At 43.7% G+C, this 17,426-nt stretch overlaps 2 protein-coding genes across 5 annotated transcripts in view; one reads left to right on the top strand and one right to left on the bottom strand.

Moving 5' to 3' along the window:
• Positions 1-52: 52 nt before the first annotated feature.
• On the top strand, positions 53-3,064 carry TMEM81 (transmembrane protein 81). Its single transcript, XM_082228164.1, has 2 exons — positions 53-593; positions 1,922-3,064. Exon 2 carries the CDS (start codon positions 2,095-2,097, stop codon positions 2,887-2,889), a length of 795 nt encoding a protein of 264 aa, XP_082084290.1. The 5' UTR covers positions 53-593; positions 1,922-2,094; the 3' UTR covers positions 2,890-3,064.
• Positions 3,065-4,435: 1,371 nt separating this feature from the next.
• Positions 4,436-17,426, bottom strand: part of CNTN2 (contactin 2) — a 72,576-nt gene continuing 59,585 nt past the window's right edge. For 2 of the 4 annotated variants that reach the window (XM_082228140.1, XM_082228141.1), the window contains exons 19-23: positions 17,297-17,412; positions 16,849-17,035; positions 14,828-14,940; positions 13,962-14,130; positions 4,436-11,718 (exon numbers count right to left, since the gene is read on the bottom strand). In XM_082228140.1, the coding sequence (XP_082084266.1) occupies positions 11,609-11,718; positions 13,962-14,130; positions 14,828-14,940; positions 16,849-17,035; positions 17,297-17,412 (695 nt within the window). In that variant the 3' untranslated portion in view covers positions 4,436-11,608. Of the gene's footprint in view, positions 11,719-13,892; positions 14,131-14,827; positions 14,941-16,848; positions 17,036-17,296; positions 17,413-17,426 lie in introns of all 4 variants that reach the window. The other 2 variants (XM_082228142.1, XM_082228143.1) reach the window with 2 other exon arrangements.

The following is a 17,426-nucleotide window of genomic DNA, read 5'->3' as shown; positions in this document are numbered from 1 at the left end:
CCAGATTTTATTTCCGCTAGTAATAAATTTATCACCTGCCCTTCACCAGCAGCTCCCAGAATTAATTCAGAATGAGAAACAGTTAAAACATGTCACAAGAATAATAAAAATAAATAAATGCACACACTATTTACCGTATACGTCCTGCAGAGGATTATGATGTTGATGTGTATTTTTTTAAATTTGCCATTAGAACCCTAGGGACAAATCAGCTAGCTTCCTGGTTCAGTATAGTCTTCTTAATATCACCTTTACAGTACACTATGCCAGTATGAATGTAATAGTTTGGCATTGCTGGCATGATGCTACAGTTGGAACAGCTGGTTTGTGACATCACAATTTGATAACTGCACTGGCATCGCAGAGGCATTAATGACTGAATGAACACTGAAGAAAAGAGCAGGGTTCAGATCCTTTTCTCTTAATGGTTAGTTTAGAAAAATGGTAAACTGCTTGACTGATGAAGTCCTGATGTTCCTCGTCTACAGTGCTGCAAATTTGAAACTACCTGCAAATTCAAAACTAATCTTTGTAATTTCTTGTAGTTTGGTAGTATTTTCAATTTGAATCCACAATGCACAAGTCACTGTTGCGTAAGTATCGCTTCTTGTTTTGCCTGCTTTCTGTGGTACCAGATTTACGAGTGGGTGGGTAGAGTAAGATTATTGGTAGAATTTGGGGTTAGTGCAAGGTAGTCATCAAACTCCATCCTGGTTCTGGCGTCATACATCTACAATAGTTGAGTCCCCGCCCCCCACATTTATTCAGATGCTCTCTTCCCCTCCAGGCAGGTCTGCTATAGCGATCTGTGCAGTTGGAGAGCATTTCTTTCCATACTGTCCTCAGCTGGCAGGACTAGAGAGCGATTGACAAGCCAGAGCAGTGTGCTAAATGAATGAACTAAGAGTTTTATTCAGTGTATAGCAGCTTCATACTTTCCTATGGTTTGTGATGTTTGGAAAACTAGTACATTTCAGACTAGAGACCTCAAATCAAAATTCCAGGGCAGGCCTCTTGTCGGAGTTCACTTCTGCTGAAAGTTTGTTTAGGAACTACAATAATTGTGCTCCTACTACTCTTCCTGAAGTACCTTTTACACACATCTATTGTCACAGGTCATAAAATCTATATTGGTAAAGCAGTAACATTGAAACTGGTCCCTGGTTTTGTCTGTCTTTAAAGTTGGTATGTTAAAATGGAAAACACTGCTGTCATGGCAAGTCTGATGCAGATTTTTTTACATTGCCAGAAAACCCAATTTTAGCTCTGATGGTCTAATTATGTATTAAGGCAGTAAAGAGAAACCAGTTGGGGGATCCAGGAAGTTTTTTTGTTTTGTTTACTGTTGTGCTGCTTCTGTCTTTTTCTATAATTTTTCAGAGAAGCACCTGATCTTGAGTGACTCAGTATTGGTTTTGGATTGTGGTGAAAGTACCATAAGGCTGTGAGGCTGCAATCCAATGCATATATTAGCAGATGTGAAGTCGCTGTGGCTCTCCAGATATTTCTGGACTCCAAGCCCAGCTGGTAAAACGAAAGATTGGTAGTGACAGGAATTATAGTCCAATAACAGCTTGGAGGGCTACAACTGTCCCAGCTCTGGGCTGTAGGATTGCAATCATAATTAATTTACTAAGTTCTGCTGATTTGTTGATTATGCTAAGCTTTTTTTATGTGATATGATTGTGCTAGGGAGGCTGTGTCTGCCTGAACATGCCACCCAGAGATTGACTTAACAAAGCATTGCATAGCACTGTGCTACATAGCTGTTAACGTTTCCCATTTTTTTAAGGGAAATTCCCTTATTCCGAATAGGATGCCTGTTAAGAAAAGGTAAAAGTTGACAGCTATGCTGTGCTACTAATTGCACCATCCTTCTTAACTTTGCTCACCTTTTGAATAAGTTTCTTTCCCTTGGCAGGATGCCACCTGGCTGCTTTTTATATTCCGAGAATGTCTTATGGCTGGGGAGCAGGTTCAGGAAAAGGCATCTGTTTCACACCACAGAAACATTTATGATATTTTAACAAAGGATGATATTCAGGAAGTCATATAACGAGGCCGCCCAATGGATTGTAAAAGGACTCTCCAAGTATGATGGCTACAGAATCTGGCTTGGCCCTGGGCACATTGGCCTTTGCTTTCTTTGTACCGCTGTCGGTGGCTTCTCATGGGGCAGTGACCATTCCCAAAGCCCTGATAACGGCTTCGGGAAGAGTTATAGTCAGTTCCACAAGCTGCAGCGTCACCTGTGGGCTGGGTTACAAGGAAGAAGAGTCATGTGAGATTAGGCCTGATGGGCAAAGGAGAGGCTGCAAACGACGGAAGGTGGACTGTTTGAACAGTTGGATCTGTGGGATGCGGCACTTCACCGCCCTGGTGGGCAGGCCGTTCGAGATCAGCTGCCTAACCACTGCGGAGATAGGTCCCGACACCCAGAGCTTCAGCTACACATGGAGGCTGGCCCGAGGCATCATCACAACAGACGATACTCTCTTTGCTCCTTTCAAGAATCCTGGCTTTGTTATTAAGCTTTACCCCGCTGAGGAATACGATGCGGGGACGTACAGGTGCGATGTGCAGTTCATGAAAAACTACAAGGTTGTCAAGAGAATCTACTTTGGACTTCGCGTGATCCCTGGCGACATGGTGGATTTGAATTTTGACAAATCCTTAACGCTGGAACAGCAATCAGAAAGTGAAAATAACCAACAGAACGCCACCAGCATGCCAGCTCAGGGTCGGTGGGGCTCATGGCGCCAGAGGGCTGTGTTTGTGTTTCTGGTTGGCATTGGAAGCGGCTTGGTGCTCGGGGCTGTGCTGCACAGCCTTCTCTACTGTGTCCTGTGCCCCAACCCCCATGAAAACGATGAACGTGATGGGGAATGAGATGTGCTGTTTTGTAGACTTGCTATATTAGATTGCTCTTGTACATTACAATTTCACTATGTTAATCTTATCATTTCAGGCTTATGAAGATCATTTGGTGACGTTAATCATAAACATAGTTCCATTTGATTTATTAGAGAGTAATAAAATTCCATCCTGTGCCTTAATGGTAAAAGGTTAAGTGTGGGGAAACTGTTTTCTGCCCACAGGCCACATTTTCTCATAGACAATGTTCAGAGGGCCACATAACGATGGTGGGTGGGGCCAGAGGGTAGGATAAAGGATGAGACTCTTACAGTAGGCTGCATTCCAGCTACGAGAAAGCCAGAGGTTTCTACACTTGCCCACATAACACACCAACCTCTCCATAATGCAAGAGGTATCAGAGTTCATGGACATATGCCATGCAGGAATAAGCACTCGAGGAGGATACTGGGGAGGGGGCCTGCCAAGGGGCATGGCGTAGATAGAGAGCCACACATGGCCTTCAAGTCTGAGGTGCCCAACCGCTGGTTTGAAGCTAAAACCTCTGAAAGGTAGTGCAAAATCTGGGAATTTGTAACAGCTAGTGGGTTCTGTGGTAAGAGTACATGCTTTGCCTGAGCTACACTACTGCCTTGGTGGGTGAGCAGTTGACATTCTCTTGGGAATAATATCTGAGAATTTGATGGATGTTCCTTTCCTGTAAGGTGGGTTCCTTGGCCAAATTTATGACAGGTTCTTTCTATGACAAGTGGGCCTCAGTGTGACAGGTAGCTAAGTGGTCCAGACATGCAGACGATGACACCTTAAAAGGGAAAAACCTAATGTTTTCTTCTTATTGGCTCCCAATACATTTCGGCATTAGCTTGCAGGGTTTTTTTTAATTTCTCATGAAAATTCTGTATGGTTCCCATGCAAATTTCTCACGATAGACGCATATTTGCTAACAAATTTCCCTAATAGCATGCATTGAATGTTATTTTTCACTAAGCTAATGTGTTTCTATACACAGGTTCTCCTGTACACACATTTTTGCACACGTTATTTGATTGGAAAACTCCCAACACAAAATTCAGAGAAGTCCAAATTTCAGAGAGGAGCTGTGCTTTTGTTTGGATGTTTTGGGAAGTGTGAATCAGGTAGGTTTGCATTAAAATCCCAACCAAACTTCTCCTTCCATCCCTCCCAGCATAGTTCAGACAATGTGAACCGCCTTTCCACCCCTGAAGCCATAATTGAAATTTAGGGGAGTACTGCACCCCCTGAAAAAAAATTGCATAGTGTATCTATTTGCACAATTTCCCATGGTTGCCATCTCAGAGATTTCCCCAACATTTCAATACAGGATGGTATATTTGCCAGGGTGGGTGGTGGCTATGTTTCAGCTTAACGAAGACCCCACCCCCACTCTTACCCTGATTGCCTTCCTTTGTCCAGCTAGTGGGGATATCAGCACTGTCTTTATTTTTTCTGGCTCACACTTCCAACCTCTTGCTCAAATCATTCCCAACTTCTGGTTGGAAGAAATACACGTTTGGAAATAAGTCACAACGGAGATGTTCACTGAAGTCTTTTTGAAGATCTTTATTTAAGAACTGCGTGCTACTGTAGCCAATAAGTAACATTAATCATAATCTGCTTACAATGCTTGGGGGCTTTTTTTTTTAGTTGTTCTATTCATTTCTTTAAAAAAATAGTGTACAACAAAATTACTGAGAATGTACTTGCGCCACCCCCATTTCCTGTACAATGAAACTGGAATAGAAGAGGCAAAGGAGAGTTCTTGAAGATAGTGTAAGGTTTTCAAGTTAAGTGCGAGGAAGCCAGACCCCAGATTAGTGATTAGGCAAAGCCAGAAGAAAAATGTCCTCCATGGGTGGCCAATGTGGTCCCCTCACTTGAGGCTGTGAACTGCAACTCTCATCAATCACCCAGGGCCATTGGCAGTGCTGGTTGGGTTTGCTGAAGGCAGCAGTCCACACCTAGAGGCCACCACATGGGGTGCTCCTGCTGTGGTCAGTATCAAAAGCTTGGGAGTCCACATCAGTTGTGTCATTGTGATGTGGCTTTGGTGAGCTCCACTGCAATCTATAGAGTAGGGGTGGCCAACATGGTGCCTGCCAGATGTTGTTGGACTCCAGTTCCCATCATCCCTAGCAAGCTTGGCCAGTGATTAGAAATGACAGGAGTTGTAGTCCAAAACACCTGGAGAATGCTAGGTCGGGGGAGGCCACAGACTACATTCAGCTTGTGTTAAGTTAATGGCCATGTTACCTGGAATGGGCACATCCTTCCCTTTCCATACATGGTCTTTGGAACAAGTGAATGACCACGTGCTGTTGCAGTTACCTTACGCCACTGGGTTGCTTCAAAACAGAGAAAGCAGGAATCCTTCCAAACAAAACCATACCATGCATACCACAGAACACATCAATGACACCCCTGACCTTGCTTGACCTTCACGCTCAAATCAGATGGAGAAAACCTTACTACCATCAGTGGATGAAAGCAGTGAAAGGCAGGCAGGCAAAACACGTTATCTGTGAAAAATAAAAATGCCGGTCTAAGTGTGGATAAAAAAAATGAAAATGAGAAACAGTGTGGATCATGCCTTAGTGAATTATTGTACTTAGCAGTCAAACTAATCAAACCATGCTGTGTAATGGACACAGCTATAATGGGGAAAATATATATTTATATATATCTTGGGGATATATATAAAGGGGAAAGTTGTATTGTATTCTGGTATTCAGTTCCTAACAGCCCTGATCCAGGGAATCTCAACTGCAAGAGGAGGATACAGAACTGCGGCAGCATTCAGGAAGCTGTTCCCTGTACACCCACAAGGTGACCAGCACTGATCTCCCACTAGGTGACTGGCAGGAGGGGCACTGAGCCTAAGGTGGGCACTTGCTTCTCTCTGATGAAAGTAGGGATGGGGAACCCATGGCTTTTTAGATATTGTTGGACTATACCTCCCATCATACCCAATTATTGACCATGCTGGGAGTTGGAGTCTAATAACACCAAGAGGGCCACAGCCTTCCCACCGCTGGAACAATCCTTGGCATTACTAGTGATGCCAAGCTGCATGGGGAAAACCTCTGTAGGTCCAGAGTTCAGATTTGTCAATGTCATGGGAAAATGCTTAAGGGTGGGCAGGCTTCAGTTTTGCAGTATCCACTTTTTGGATTGGGAGGGAAAGGAGCAAAGGACATACACTTGCAGCGTATTGCTACGCAAATTTGCTCGGAGGCAGATATGTACCAGATAGGAGCTTCAGGACTGAATAAAGTAAAATATATTAAAATGAAAGCAGCAATACGAAAACTCACAAATGCACACCTGAATAGAAGCTCATAGATGACAGTTTGGGGAACCCCTGATCTAGCTTCAGTCTTTTCACTAACACTGTAAAGTAAGCCAGCATTATTGCAGGTATAGATTGAGAGTAGACCACCTAAGACAACACAATGAGTTAATGACAGGGATTTGATTCAAACCATGGACTTCATAGGTCCCTTTAGCCACTATGTTTACCCCCAGCTCTCTGGGACCCAGAAATCTTTGCCAATCTAGGTAAAGGTAAAAGACCCCTGGATGGTTAAGTCCAGTCAAAGGCAACTGGGGTTGCGTTGCTAATCTCGCTTTCAGGCTGAGGGAGCTGGCGTTTATCCACAGACAGTTTTCCCGGTCATGTGGCCAGCATGACTAATCAGCTTCTGGCACAACGGAACACTGACAGGAACCAGAGCACACAAAAATGCTGTTTACCTTCCCACCGCAGCGGTACCTATTTATCTACTTGCACTGGCGTGCTTTTGAACTGCTAGGTTGGCAGAAGCAGAGCAATGGGAGCTCACCCCGCCATGGGGATTCGAACTGCCGACCTTCCAATCGGCAAGCCCAAGAGGCTCAGTGGTTTAGACCACAGCGCCACCTGTGTCCCAATCTACTGCAAGTCCTCAAGACAGCTATCAGTAGATGCCTCTCTACTGTTCACTTGCCTGAAAACACTGATACAGTATAAAACCTGAATGTGTACTGCAGTTTTATTTATACATGGTAAGTTGGAGTATGAATGTAAATGTAACAAAAAGAATATATTTCAATGCATGAGAAGAAATAACACAAATTCAAAAACAAATGCACATATAAATATACATACATACATACATACATACACACACACGTGATTTCACAGGGCTATTTAACATACATCCTAATGGTGTCTCATTTTTATATTTTAAAACACTGCTTTATTTTAAACAGCAAGTCTGAAGTCTAGAGTGACACTCATGGAAAAAAGTCAACTGGTATCCTTTCCAATCAATGTGTCACAGGTGAATTTTGCCAGTAATATGCCAGGGATGCAGTTCAGCATGAAGATACCTGCCCTGAGCCCCACCTGAGCCCAAGGAAATGTTAACATTTGCAAAGTGTCTCTGGCATGCCCAGTTCTATCCCATTCTATGCACATTACATAAACTATAACAAACTGTTTCATTAGCACAGCTATAGGCATGAAGTTCTCCACAGGGTTCAGCCTCGTTTGAAGCCGAGTGGAATTGGAAGTATTCTAGATTGCATGCTAGAATACAACAAGGATGTCTTTTTTTGCTTCTCTGGAGAAATTCCCTCATTCTAAAATACGGCCTACCAAAACACACTGATGCACTGCACAAATGCCTATCTTGCATGCTTTTAGATAAGGGCATGAAACACTCTTATATGGCCCACGCAGGGGACATGGTCTGCCTCTCCCTTTTTGCCTGTGTGGAACAAAATCTCCCGCTTGCTTTTCTATACACCCTGACTTGAGTTTGCGCACTGCTGTCAAAATACTCCTTCAGGTCAACAGGAGGGAAGAACTGCAACAAAACAATATATGCAACTGAAAAGTACAATAACATTTTCGTAGCAATTTGGAGTCCTCAAAGTGCTCCTCGTACATGATCTCAGAGATCCTTACAAATCATCCTGAAAGGCAAATCAGTATTATTATCACACCCCCTATTACAGATGAGGCACTGAGGTTGAGTGATAGCGGCTTGTCTAAGGCCACCTACTGCATCCATGGCAGAGGCAAGCTGTGAATCAATCAACTCTTGGTTTACAGGTCATGTCTCTTAGCCAATCACAACGCTGTGTTAGCTCCCAAAGAAATAGCTTCCAGCTAGAGATAGGCAGATCTGTCTATTTCCAGTCTCTGTCAGTTTCTCACATGTTCGTTCACAAATCTATCACTTCCTGCTTTATCAATCTTCAACTTATTGAAAATCAATACAGAAATTCATATTTAAATATGTATTTTATTACAAAAATCATATTTAAATGTGTATTTCATATCCATGTGTGCATTTCTAAATCTACTTTAACCTTAAAAAACACTTCTTATTATTTTTACACATTTTGGTATGTATTTTGGGCCAAGAAGTGCAAAATCGAAGGTCAACTATGGTCCAATCCATGTATTAGGCATATATTAGCCTGGGAGATGTAAATAAGGTCAGTCTGCTTAAAAATGTGCTCTTTCATCCCCACTTCCAACCGTCCAGTGCAAGCTGGAGGATACCTTCAACACTTTCTTCTGTCAGGATAAAGATTTTTTGTTTGTTTGTTTTTTAAGAAGGCAGCTTGGTTTGGCACCCACCCACCCCTTAGATGGAGGAGAGAACAACCAAGGGGGTCCCTGGGAAAGAGCAGAAGAGGGATGAGATACAACTAGCTTAACACCAAGGTGGAACTCCTTGGCCAAGGAGGTAGGGCCTAGGCCCTGACTGGATTCATAGACCCCCCCCCCCACCTTAGTGAAGGAAAAAGGCCTTTTCATGCCCTTGAAAAGAGACAAGGCTACACCCCATCGAACTCAACAGAGATGAGCAGAGCAACAAGATGTATCCCACCAGTGGCTGTTTTTAATAGAATGCAAATGTAAAACTATTGGCATCGCACTTATACACAATGCTAGTAAAGTTACTCTACAGTTTTTAGGTTTTCCACATTACCAAAGTAGAGCAGACTATGTTGAAGGGGTGATACAAGACCACTGGAAAACAGGTTTCTGTGCCCTTTTCAGTTTGCATCTTGTTTAAGCATCAAAATATCAAGGCTCAGTTTTTCAAACACCCAGCCGTCATCACTTGGCCCTCTTTGCCCAGGTTGTCAGGAGAACTCGGCATGCTGGGTGAGCACTTCCTTTTCCATCCCATGTTATATTACCTCTCACTGTTGAGGACAGGTATGGTGAACCTGTGGCCCTCCAGATGTTGATGAACTTCAACTCCCATCATCAGTAATCAGCATGGCCAATGGTCAGGGATGATGGTAGTCCAGCAGCATCTAGAGAACCAAAGATACTCTGAACGCTGCCACCAGTATTTAATTTCTGAAAGAGCAAAATGGTGGAACTCAAGCTTGCCTGGAACCTGCACCCTCTAATCAGATCCCACTCCATGGCTACCTAGAGGAGAGGTTATTGTATGCTGCACATTTTCAAAGGCAACTTGGTTTGATCACTTGATAGGTTCCTGGTCCAAGCTCTAGCTTAATTTAAGCCTACCACAATGTGTCGTGCAGAGATAACTCACACCTGATGCTTCTGAGTAACATATCTTGAGTAGCCACAGTTCAATGGTAGACCACATGAAGAAGGTCCCTGGTTCATTTCCCAGTATCTAGTTACAAACAATTTGGGAATGAACTTTGCTTCATATGTTGGAGAGATTCCCTTAATGCCAACAAAACCTTTTAATGCCAACCAATCTACCCCAAACAAGAAATATACCAAGCCTTCAATAAAAATAGAGCAAGAACTCTAAAATTCACATAAAATATACAAAACATAGCTATAACTTGCATTGGAACAACAGAAGAGCTTCCATCAAAAGGGGAAGCTAGCACATAATTTAAGACTAACATTTCTAAAAAGGATGTAAATTATGGAGGACAATTCACATTCTATGTAGGTACCTTAGGACTGGAGCAGACACAATAAAATAGACTTGTAACGAACCTTTTCTTTCTCTAGCTTTCTCCTTTGAAGGTGAGTGAAGTACCTATATTTACCCCCTTATTAGAGCTGATAATTGCTTGGGGAGACGCTGCCAGAGTTAATCACCACCTCTCCAGCCAACCGAGTAGCTACAGGGGTTGCTATCCACATCCGTTCAACACTGTGAAATATGAAGAACACCATCACCAAGGGGGAAAACACCATCATCAAGCCATTTCTGTATGTTTAAGATCTGAAGAAGTTGTCCAATCACCAAAAGAAGCAACTCCTGCACCTTAAACGTTTCCCTTCCCATCTGGCTGGGTAGCCCCAGTAAGCATCTGTCCTATTTTCTGAGTTCAGGAAAGTACGAGGGTGTTTTATAGTGCGTAACAGGATTCCTACACTAATCTTATTGGTTCGTTCTTACAAGCTGTTTGGGGAGCTGAAGTTTCCCCCCCTTCCTTAGTCTACAAAAGATGTAAAGCACACTAAGAGAGATCAACCAGCCAAGAACAAACATTAAATCACTGAAGAACGTTCTGAGAAACAAAAGGTGTCTGTCAGCATTCTTATGTCTCAGTTCAGGCGCTCGATTGATCTACTATTTAGTTCTGACAGTGATCAGTAGGCATTGAGAGGCATAACATTTCCAAATATTTATTGGTTTGGCAACCACACATGACCTGAGAACTTTCCTACAGGTGGAAAGGCAAGACAACTTAATAGATTGAATTTGCTCTCAGGTCCAAGGCAGGTTAATGGAAGTTTGGACAGATGATATTACTAAGTAAAAGTGGAAAGAGGCTTCTGCAGTAACCACCTACAGTCTACCGCATTCAAACGTCCTTCTAGACAGACCCTGAACCTTTCCCTCCTGACATAAAAGCTCCTCTGGTATCTCCTTCTCTTCAGAACACCTAGTGAAGTGGGGCAGGGGAAGGAGAAGGAGAAGGAAACCAAAGGAATATGCAAGAACTGGTAAATGCATGTGTGTTGCGCCAAGTGTGGCAAAGCACCGAAGATTACAAGCAGCACATACTGGGTGGAAGCCACATGGCAAGGCAACTTAATGTTTTTGGTTCCACCCGTGAGCCTCAATTTTCTACTTTTGGCAACCCATTCACAAAGCTCTGCTTGCTTCTTCTAAAGTCTGGGGTGGGAAATGCTTGTCCATCACCATTAGCTTTCTCCACTTCCGTTGGTTGCCATGAAAGGCAGTGATTAGACTAATGCTGCCACTCAGTGAGTTCTCCTTCATCTTTGAACCCAAGAGTTGTCAGTTCAATACTGGCTGGAATGATACAGAGCATGCTCGTCTCTTTGAAAACCTCTCCCCAAAAGATACTGCGTTTATTCTGTAATTTAAAAAAAGAAAGAAAGAAAACAAGGTTCAAGATTGAGTTTTAAGAGTCTGTTTCCTTCTGTACATGGCTTTGTAAGGCAGAAGAATCTACTGAATACAGTAATATGAGACAGCCAGTTTCCAGAATTCATATGAAATTCATCCTTTTGTTTCTTCAGTTAAAAAAAACCACTGACTGATTAAAGACTCACGTCTTGTATGAAATATTCTATTTTCTAAAAAAAGAAAAAGGAAGAAAAGAGTATATATATTTTTCTCTTGAGTTCTTTTCTACTACTAGTTGTAGTAGAAATTTGTACTCCCAATGGTCAGTTGTTGATTTGCTCTCTGGCTTGATGAGGAGGAATCCAACATCTCTCTTTAACAGGGGCTGGTTATCAGAGCTCCAAGCAACCCATTAGTGCAGACAGAATTAGTGAGTACATCAGAGCAACCACTGTATTTGCCACTGGACGGTCAGCAGAATTTTGCACCATCATACTGGTCCCTGTAAGAAAGAAACAATGCTGTTGAGTTGCAAAAACACAAGTAAAAAGGCCCTTTGTTTTGAACAAGCAGAAGCTTCAGAATTTCCTGAAGTGTTTGCTCTGCATTTTCCATTGTATGCTATGCTACAGGGGAAGGCAAAGGCAAAGGCAAAACACTGGCTCAGCAAGTCAGCATTGTTCTAGTACTGGAGCAAACTCTAGATTCCAGAACCAGTGGGGGCAGATTATGGGAGCCTGGAGATCAACGCTATGCATGATATATATATATAAGCATGGCTTGGGGTCTGTGTGTTCAATGAATGCATTCTGACGTATGTGTGTAGCTTGCCTATGCATGCATGCACATACCTGCTGCCACCACTCGTGATGACTGAATATGTGGAGTACCAGCCATGCTTCTGAAAGAGGCTCATGTGGTTTGTCCTTTAACTGTCCCTGTTATGGCTTTGGATTAGCTGCTGGGGCCATGACAATATAGCTGAACATCCAGGCCTATTCAAAACACCCCACTGATGGCAAAACATTTTTGAAATGGTGGAAGCCTATTGTGTGAATGTTTATGTACCTAGATACATGTCAAGGGTACTTCAATCACCTGCAGTTTCCAGCTTCCCTCCCCATTCCGCCCATTAAATTCCTAGTTCCTCCTGTTACATGAAGGCTGTACAGATGTTTCTCAGTTTGTCCTTGACTCCCAGTTTATCCTTCTCAGTCCATCTCCCACTGCAGATCTTTCTCTCCCTTTTACATAAGAGAAGTGCTCATGGTAAGATAGGCTAGTTGAAGGATGCCCAACTTTTACTTACATAAGTGAAACAAAGGCCAGCCAGGAGAGAAGTATTCTAAAATACAAGCCATTTATAGTGAGATGTATTTGTACAGAGAGTTTTGTTGATCTAGTCATTCAATTAGTGGATTGCTTAATTGATCACTCAACTGCTTGCGTTGCAATACATTTCTCAATATTATTGATTTACTGATGAAGAACTACTGTTTCACTCTGTTCTTCTCCAAGGTTTTTTGTTTGTTTGTTTTGTGTGTGTGTGTGTGTGTGTGTTTTTAACCAAACCAAACACTGGCATGATTATTTTCTGACTTTGTTCCAGAGACACTTTTTAAGTGTGCAGCTGATGTAACAGTCCTGCTTCTGTGTGCATATGTCAGCCACTATAACTGGATTTCTTAGGAGTTTGCTTGCCTCTTCAAAATGAATTTGAGACAACTAAACTTGAGTTTAAGGGCTTACTGTTCTACCCAGTGCTTTTTTTCCTGGTGGTATGCAATGGTACACAGTACCACCACCTTTTATTGGGAAGGAGGAAGGAGGGCTCTTGGACCCTGTCACAGCATTGAACCTCCTTCCCTAAGCTGGGCAAATGCTTCCTGGACTTTGGGAAGGAGGTGCAACGCTCTGACAGGATCCTGGAGCCCTTCTGCCTCCTTCCCCAAGCAGGAATTATTCTATATGTAATTGCTTTTCCTGGCCCTGAGGAAATTTTGCACCCAGGGCAATTAACCAGAGTACCAGCACCTTTCCCCCCCTAAAAACAAAGTACTGGTGCTACTCCACCATGCTCCACTACTGCATTGCTTCTTCAACTTCCTAAACACAGGTCCCAAACACATTTCACAGTGGTGGCTGAACCTGTACTTCTAGTGTTGTTATCAAAATTCTTACTCCCTGGCTTGGAAGTATGAACCTCAGAGCCACATGGCGCTTGCTTCAAGTGTAAGGTCACCCCTGCAGCCCTGTAATTCTTATCCAGTTAAGATTTTATTGAATCCAAGTCGGCGCAGAACTGAACTCCTTTACCCCCTCATCACATATTTCAATTCACCCAGGGTTTTAATATGCATTAGAATGTTTATGGGATGGGTTCCATGTCCCATTTCACTACCAAATCAAAACACTCTGACTAAATACCCATGGACACTGGGCAGGAGTTCAGGCAAGGCACACTTTCCAACTCAAGTGTGAAACAAGAGTCCTTATTCATCCTCCATACTGGAGAACTGTGACCCAGCACTACAGCATTCAATCTTGTTATTTCCCCAGCATTTATCCCTGTTAATTTCCCACTGTCACACCAAAGCAGAGAACCAAGTAACAAAGCCAGGGAAGAATAAACTTGCCCGTTACTAAAGGCAATTGATCCTGCCGTTTTTAACTTGCCTGCTGGGGCGAAAAGTTGAGCCTACACGATAAATGTAGAATAAGGAGAAAAGAGAAGAGCAGACGCACCACTGTTTCTCAGGATGCGCACCTCTGCTGGGACTCCATCTCCTCCTGGACCAGTCGTCCTGATTTGCACCACTGCATGAGTAGAGTCTTCTGGAACCATGATCTCAATCCAATTTTTGGCGGCTGTGTACAGAACAGGAGCTGAGTGCGGGTCCGACTGGTACAGCATCTATTGGGAGGAGACATGTTGAGTTTACTGTTGTTGAGTCCCCTTCAACTTCACTCCCATCCCTCAATTATTTTTAAGGAACTAGTAGTCACAGGGGCGGCACATGCGTTTTCCAATATCTTGCAGGAGGTTCCTGAGCCTGATCTTGTGCAAATTTACTTGGGAGTTAAGCCCTTGTTTAGAAATCAAATGTTGATGGGACTTACAGATAAGGATGTGTAGAGTCACAGCTATACACCCAGAGAAAATGGAAAGCTGCCCAACGGATGCAGAACCACAGTACAGAGGAAGAATGGAGCAGCCTTTTAAGATCTGGATTTAATTCCCCCGGGAAAGCTTAGTGGTTTTTAATGTATGTATTTGATAGTTGCCTTAGTTCCGTGCTGCACACAGCATTTTATTGTGCTGGTTGTGTATCTGGACTTTTATGCCGGTTGTCTCTTAAGTTTATTGTGGTTTTATTGCAGTATGGATTTACTGTTATTTTTTATTTCATTTATTTTTTATTTGTGCAATGCCTAGAGCATTTATTTTATGAGGAGTCTCGCTCACTCGGTAAATTAATGAAATACCACCCTGCCACCCAGTGTTATTTCTCAGGGGGGTATACTTTGCACTGACTTATTATACTGCATTTCAGAAGTTAAGAATCCTTCAGCCAAGGGCGGTGGTGGAGGGGGAACTTTCTACAAGTTACCTTGTACCCAGTGACAGCAGACTCATCTGAACTGGCAACCACAGGATCCCACTTGATGCTAATGCTGGTGCTGGAAAACTTCCAGGAAATGTTGCTTGGTGGCCTTTTTGGTGCTAGAGGATACAAAATGGCAGAGATCTTTACTACAGCAACAGAAAGCAAGATAGAGGCCTACAGACAATGCTTTGGCTGATGAAATCCAATCCACACAACCCTTCCTCCCACCTGCCATCTGGCTACCCATTCTACAAATCTGGGAGCATTCCCTGTTCTCTCCCACCCATTCCTCATGTGCTCCACTTTCTCCCATCTCCTCAGTCATTCTAGCACAGGCAAACTCCGGCCCTCCAGATGTTTGGGAATGCAATTCCCATCATCCCTGACCACTGGTCCTGTTAGCTAGGGATGATGGGAATTGTAGTCCCAGACATCTGGAGGGCTGGAGTTTGCCTATGCCCACTGGTGGAGGAAGAGGAGTGCGGGGGGAACGCACCGCCCCCGGCAGTGCGATCCCAGGGGGGTGCCATTGCGGCTGTGCCCTCCACCTGCTCTGGGGGCCATGCCTCCACTCTGGGTGCCATGCCCCACTCCCGTCTGCTCTCCACCCCCCAGTGTCAGAGCATGAAACTCTGCCACTGCCTATGCCTGTTCTAGCCTCTTGGGAAAGGGCTGTAGATCAGCGGCAGAGCATGCAGAAGGTCCCAAGTTCAACGCCTGGCTTCTTCAGGTGAGGCTGGGACTCCTGCCTGAAGCCCTGGAGAGCTGCTGCCAGTCAGTGTAGATATTTTCTAATACTGAACTAGATGGACCAGTGGTCTGAGTCAGTATAAGGCACCACCCTATGTCTCTCTGCCCTCCTCCCACCTTCTTACTTACCTTCTTCTTTTCTCCTCAATTCTTAGTCATCCCCATTTCTCTCTCCCAATGTCTCTCCTCCCTGATGTACATGTACAGAATACACTGAGCCCTCATTGCCATAAAGATGATACAGTTGCTTCCCTCCCACTCCTCTGGTAATTGGAAAGGGAATCCTCTCCGGGCCAGTTCTACCACAAGGCACAGTGTGCCATATGCATAAGGCATCAGATTTTGAGTGTCATTCAATAATGACAAATTGCAAATGTTAGAGGAAGCCACTCTGGGATGGATCTACCAGAAATTTGGCAGCCCAAATTTACTCTGCAAGGACTCATTTGCTTGCAAATTTCATCCACTTATGTGAAAAGGGAGGAAAATGGTTAACATCATTTGTAGCTTCTTCATGATATTAAATTGGGTGAAACAAAGCTTTGGACTTAACACATCAGATTCGGACCCAATTCACAAATCAAATCAGATGGATAGGGATCTGAAACAGATCAGGCTGCTTTCAAATGCTATGAATACAAGACAAATGTTGTGGTTGGGGCACACCCTTAGTCAACACACAGACAACCTCCTCCCCCCAACACTATATAATGTATATACAGTGGTGCCTCGCAAGACGAAAAGAATCCGTTCTGTGATTCTCTTCGTCTAGCGGTTTTTTCGTCTTGCGAAGCAAGCCCATTGACGGATTAGCGGATTAGCGCTATTAGTGCTATTAGCGACTTTTAGCGGCTTATCGGCTTATCGGATCAGCTGATAAGCGGCTTAGCGGCTTAGAAAAAGGGGGAGAAAGGGAAAAAAACCCCGCAGGAACTCGCAAGACATTTTCGTCTTGCGAAGCAAGCCCATAGGAGATTCGTTTTGCGAAGCACCTCCAAAACGGAAAACTCTTTCGTCTAGCGAGTTTTCCGTCTTGCGAGGCATTCGTCTTGCGGGGCACCACTGTACTGCTTTTCTATACAAGAAGATAAACCCAAAGCAGCTTGCAAGTTAAAATAAATAAAACCATCATAGATGCAACACACATTATAAAGCACAAAAAACACAGCAATAAAAAGGGAAAAAAGCAGGCATAGTAAGCTACAGACACACATATCAGAGGTGACTGAAGTATTTACAGAAAAGAAAGGCAGCTTCATCTAATGCTCACTCACGTGGTTTTGTAGTCATGAAACTGGTGGGAGGACTGGCTGGCCCAGTCCCAGCTCGGTTGTAAGCCCTGATAGCCACACGATACTTGGTGTTAGGTTGGAGGTCTGTTACACGTGCTGAGTTGACAAGTCCCGCAGTCCTCACTCTGTCAGCAGCCTCCTCTTTGTCACCATGTTTCCAGTACCGGATCTGAAGACAGGGACACATGGCAATCTGAGCTCCTTTGACACTGAGGTGTTTTATTTTTAAGTCAGCAGTAAGACTATTTCCTCTGAGCAGCCCATATCAGCTTATCCACAAGAGGAGATTCTGTCATGTTATCCGACTGAACTGAGGTGGCTCTGCAAACAGTTGCTGAGATACCACCATGCCAGTCCAATGCTTCTTTTTGTGGTGTTGTCTCTGAACCTGAGCCTTGCTCCAGATCCACTCCTTCCCCTTTCTTCTTACCTCATAGCCCAAAAGGACTCCGTTCATTTCATGTTGCTCCACGGGATCCCAAGAAAAATCTGCTTCTGTGGCCGACACTGCCTTGAGAGTAACGTTAGAGGGAGCCACTCTTGGTTCTGTGGACATACAA

This window comes from Podarcis vaucheri (genome assembly GCF_965113315.1).
Source record: "Podarcis vaucheri genome assembly, chromosome: 6".
Taxonomy (NCBI): domain Eukaryota; kingdom Metazoa; phylum Chordata; class Lepidosauria; order Squamata; family Lacertidae; genus Podarcis; species Podarcis vaucheri.
The sequence above is the reverse complement of the archived record's forward strand: the minus strand, read 5'-3'. Positions and strand labels throughout refer to the sequence as shown.

Coding starts and splice junctions, on each gene's coding strand:
- TMEM81 (XM_082228164.1), top strand. CDS start 2,095: ATGATGGCTACAGAATCTGGCTTGGCCCTGGGCACATTGGCCTTTGCT.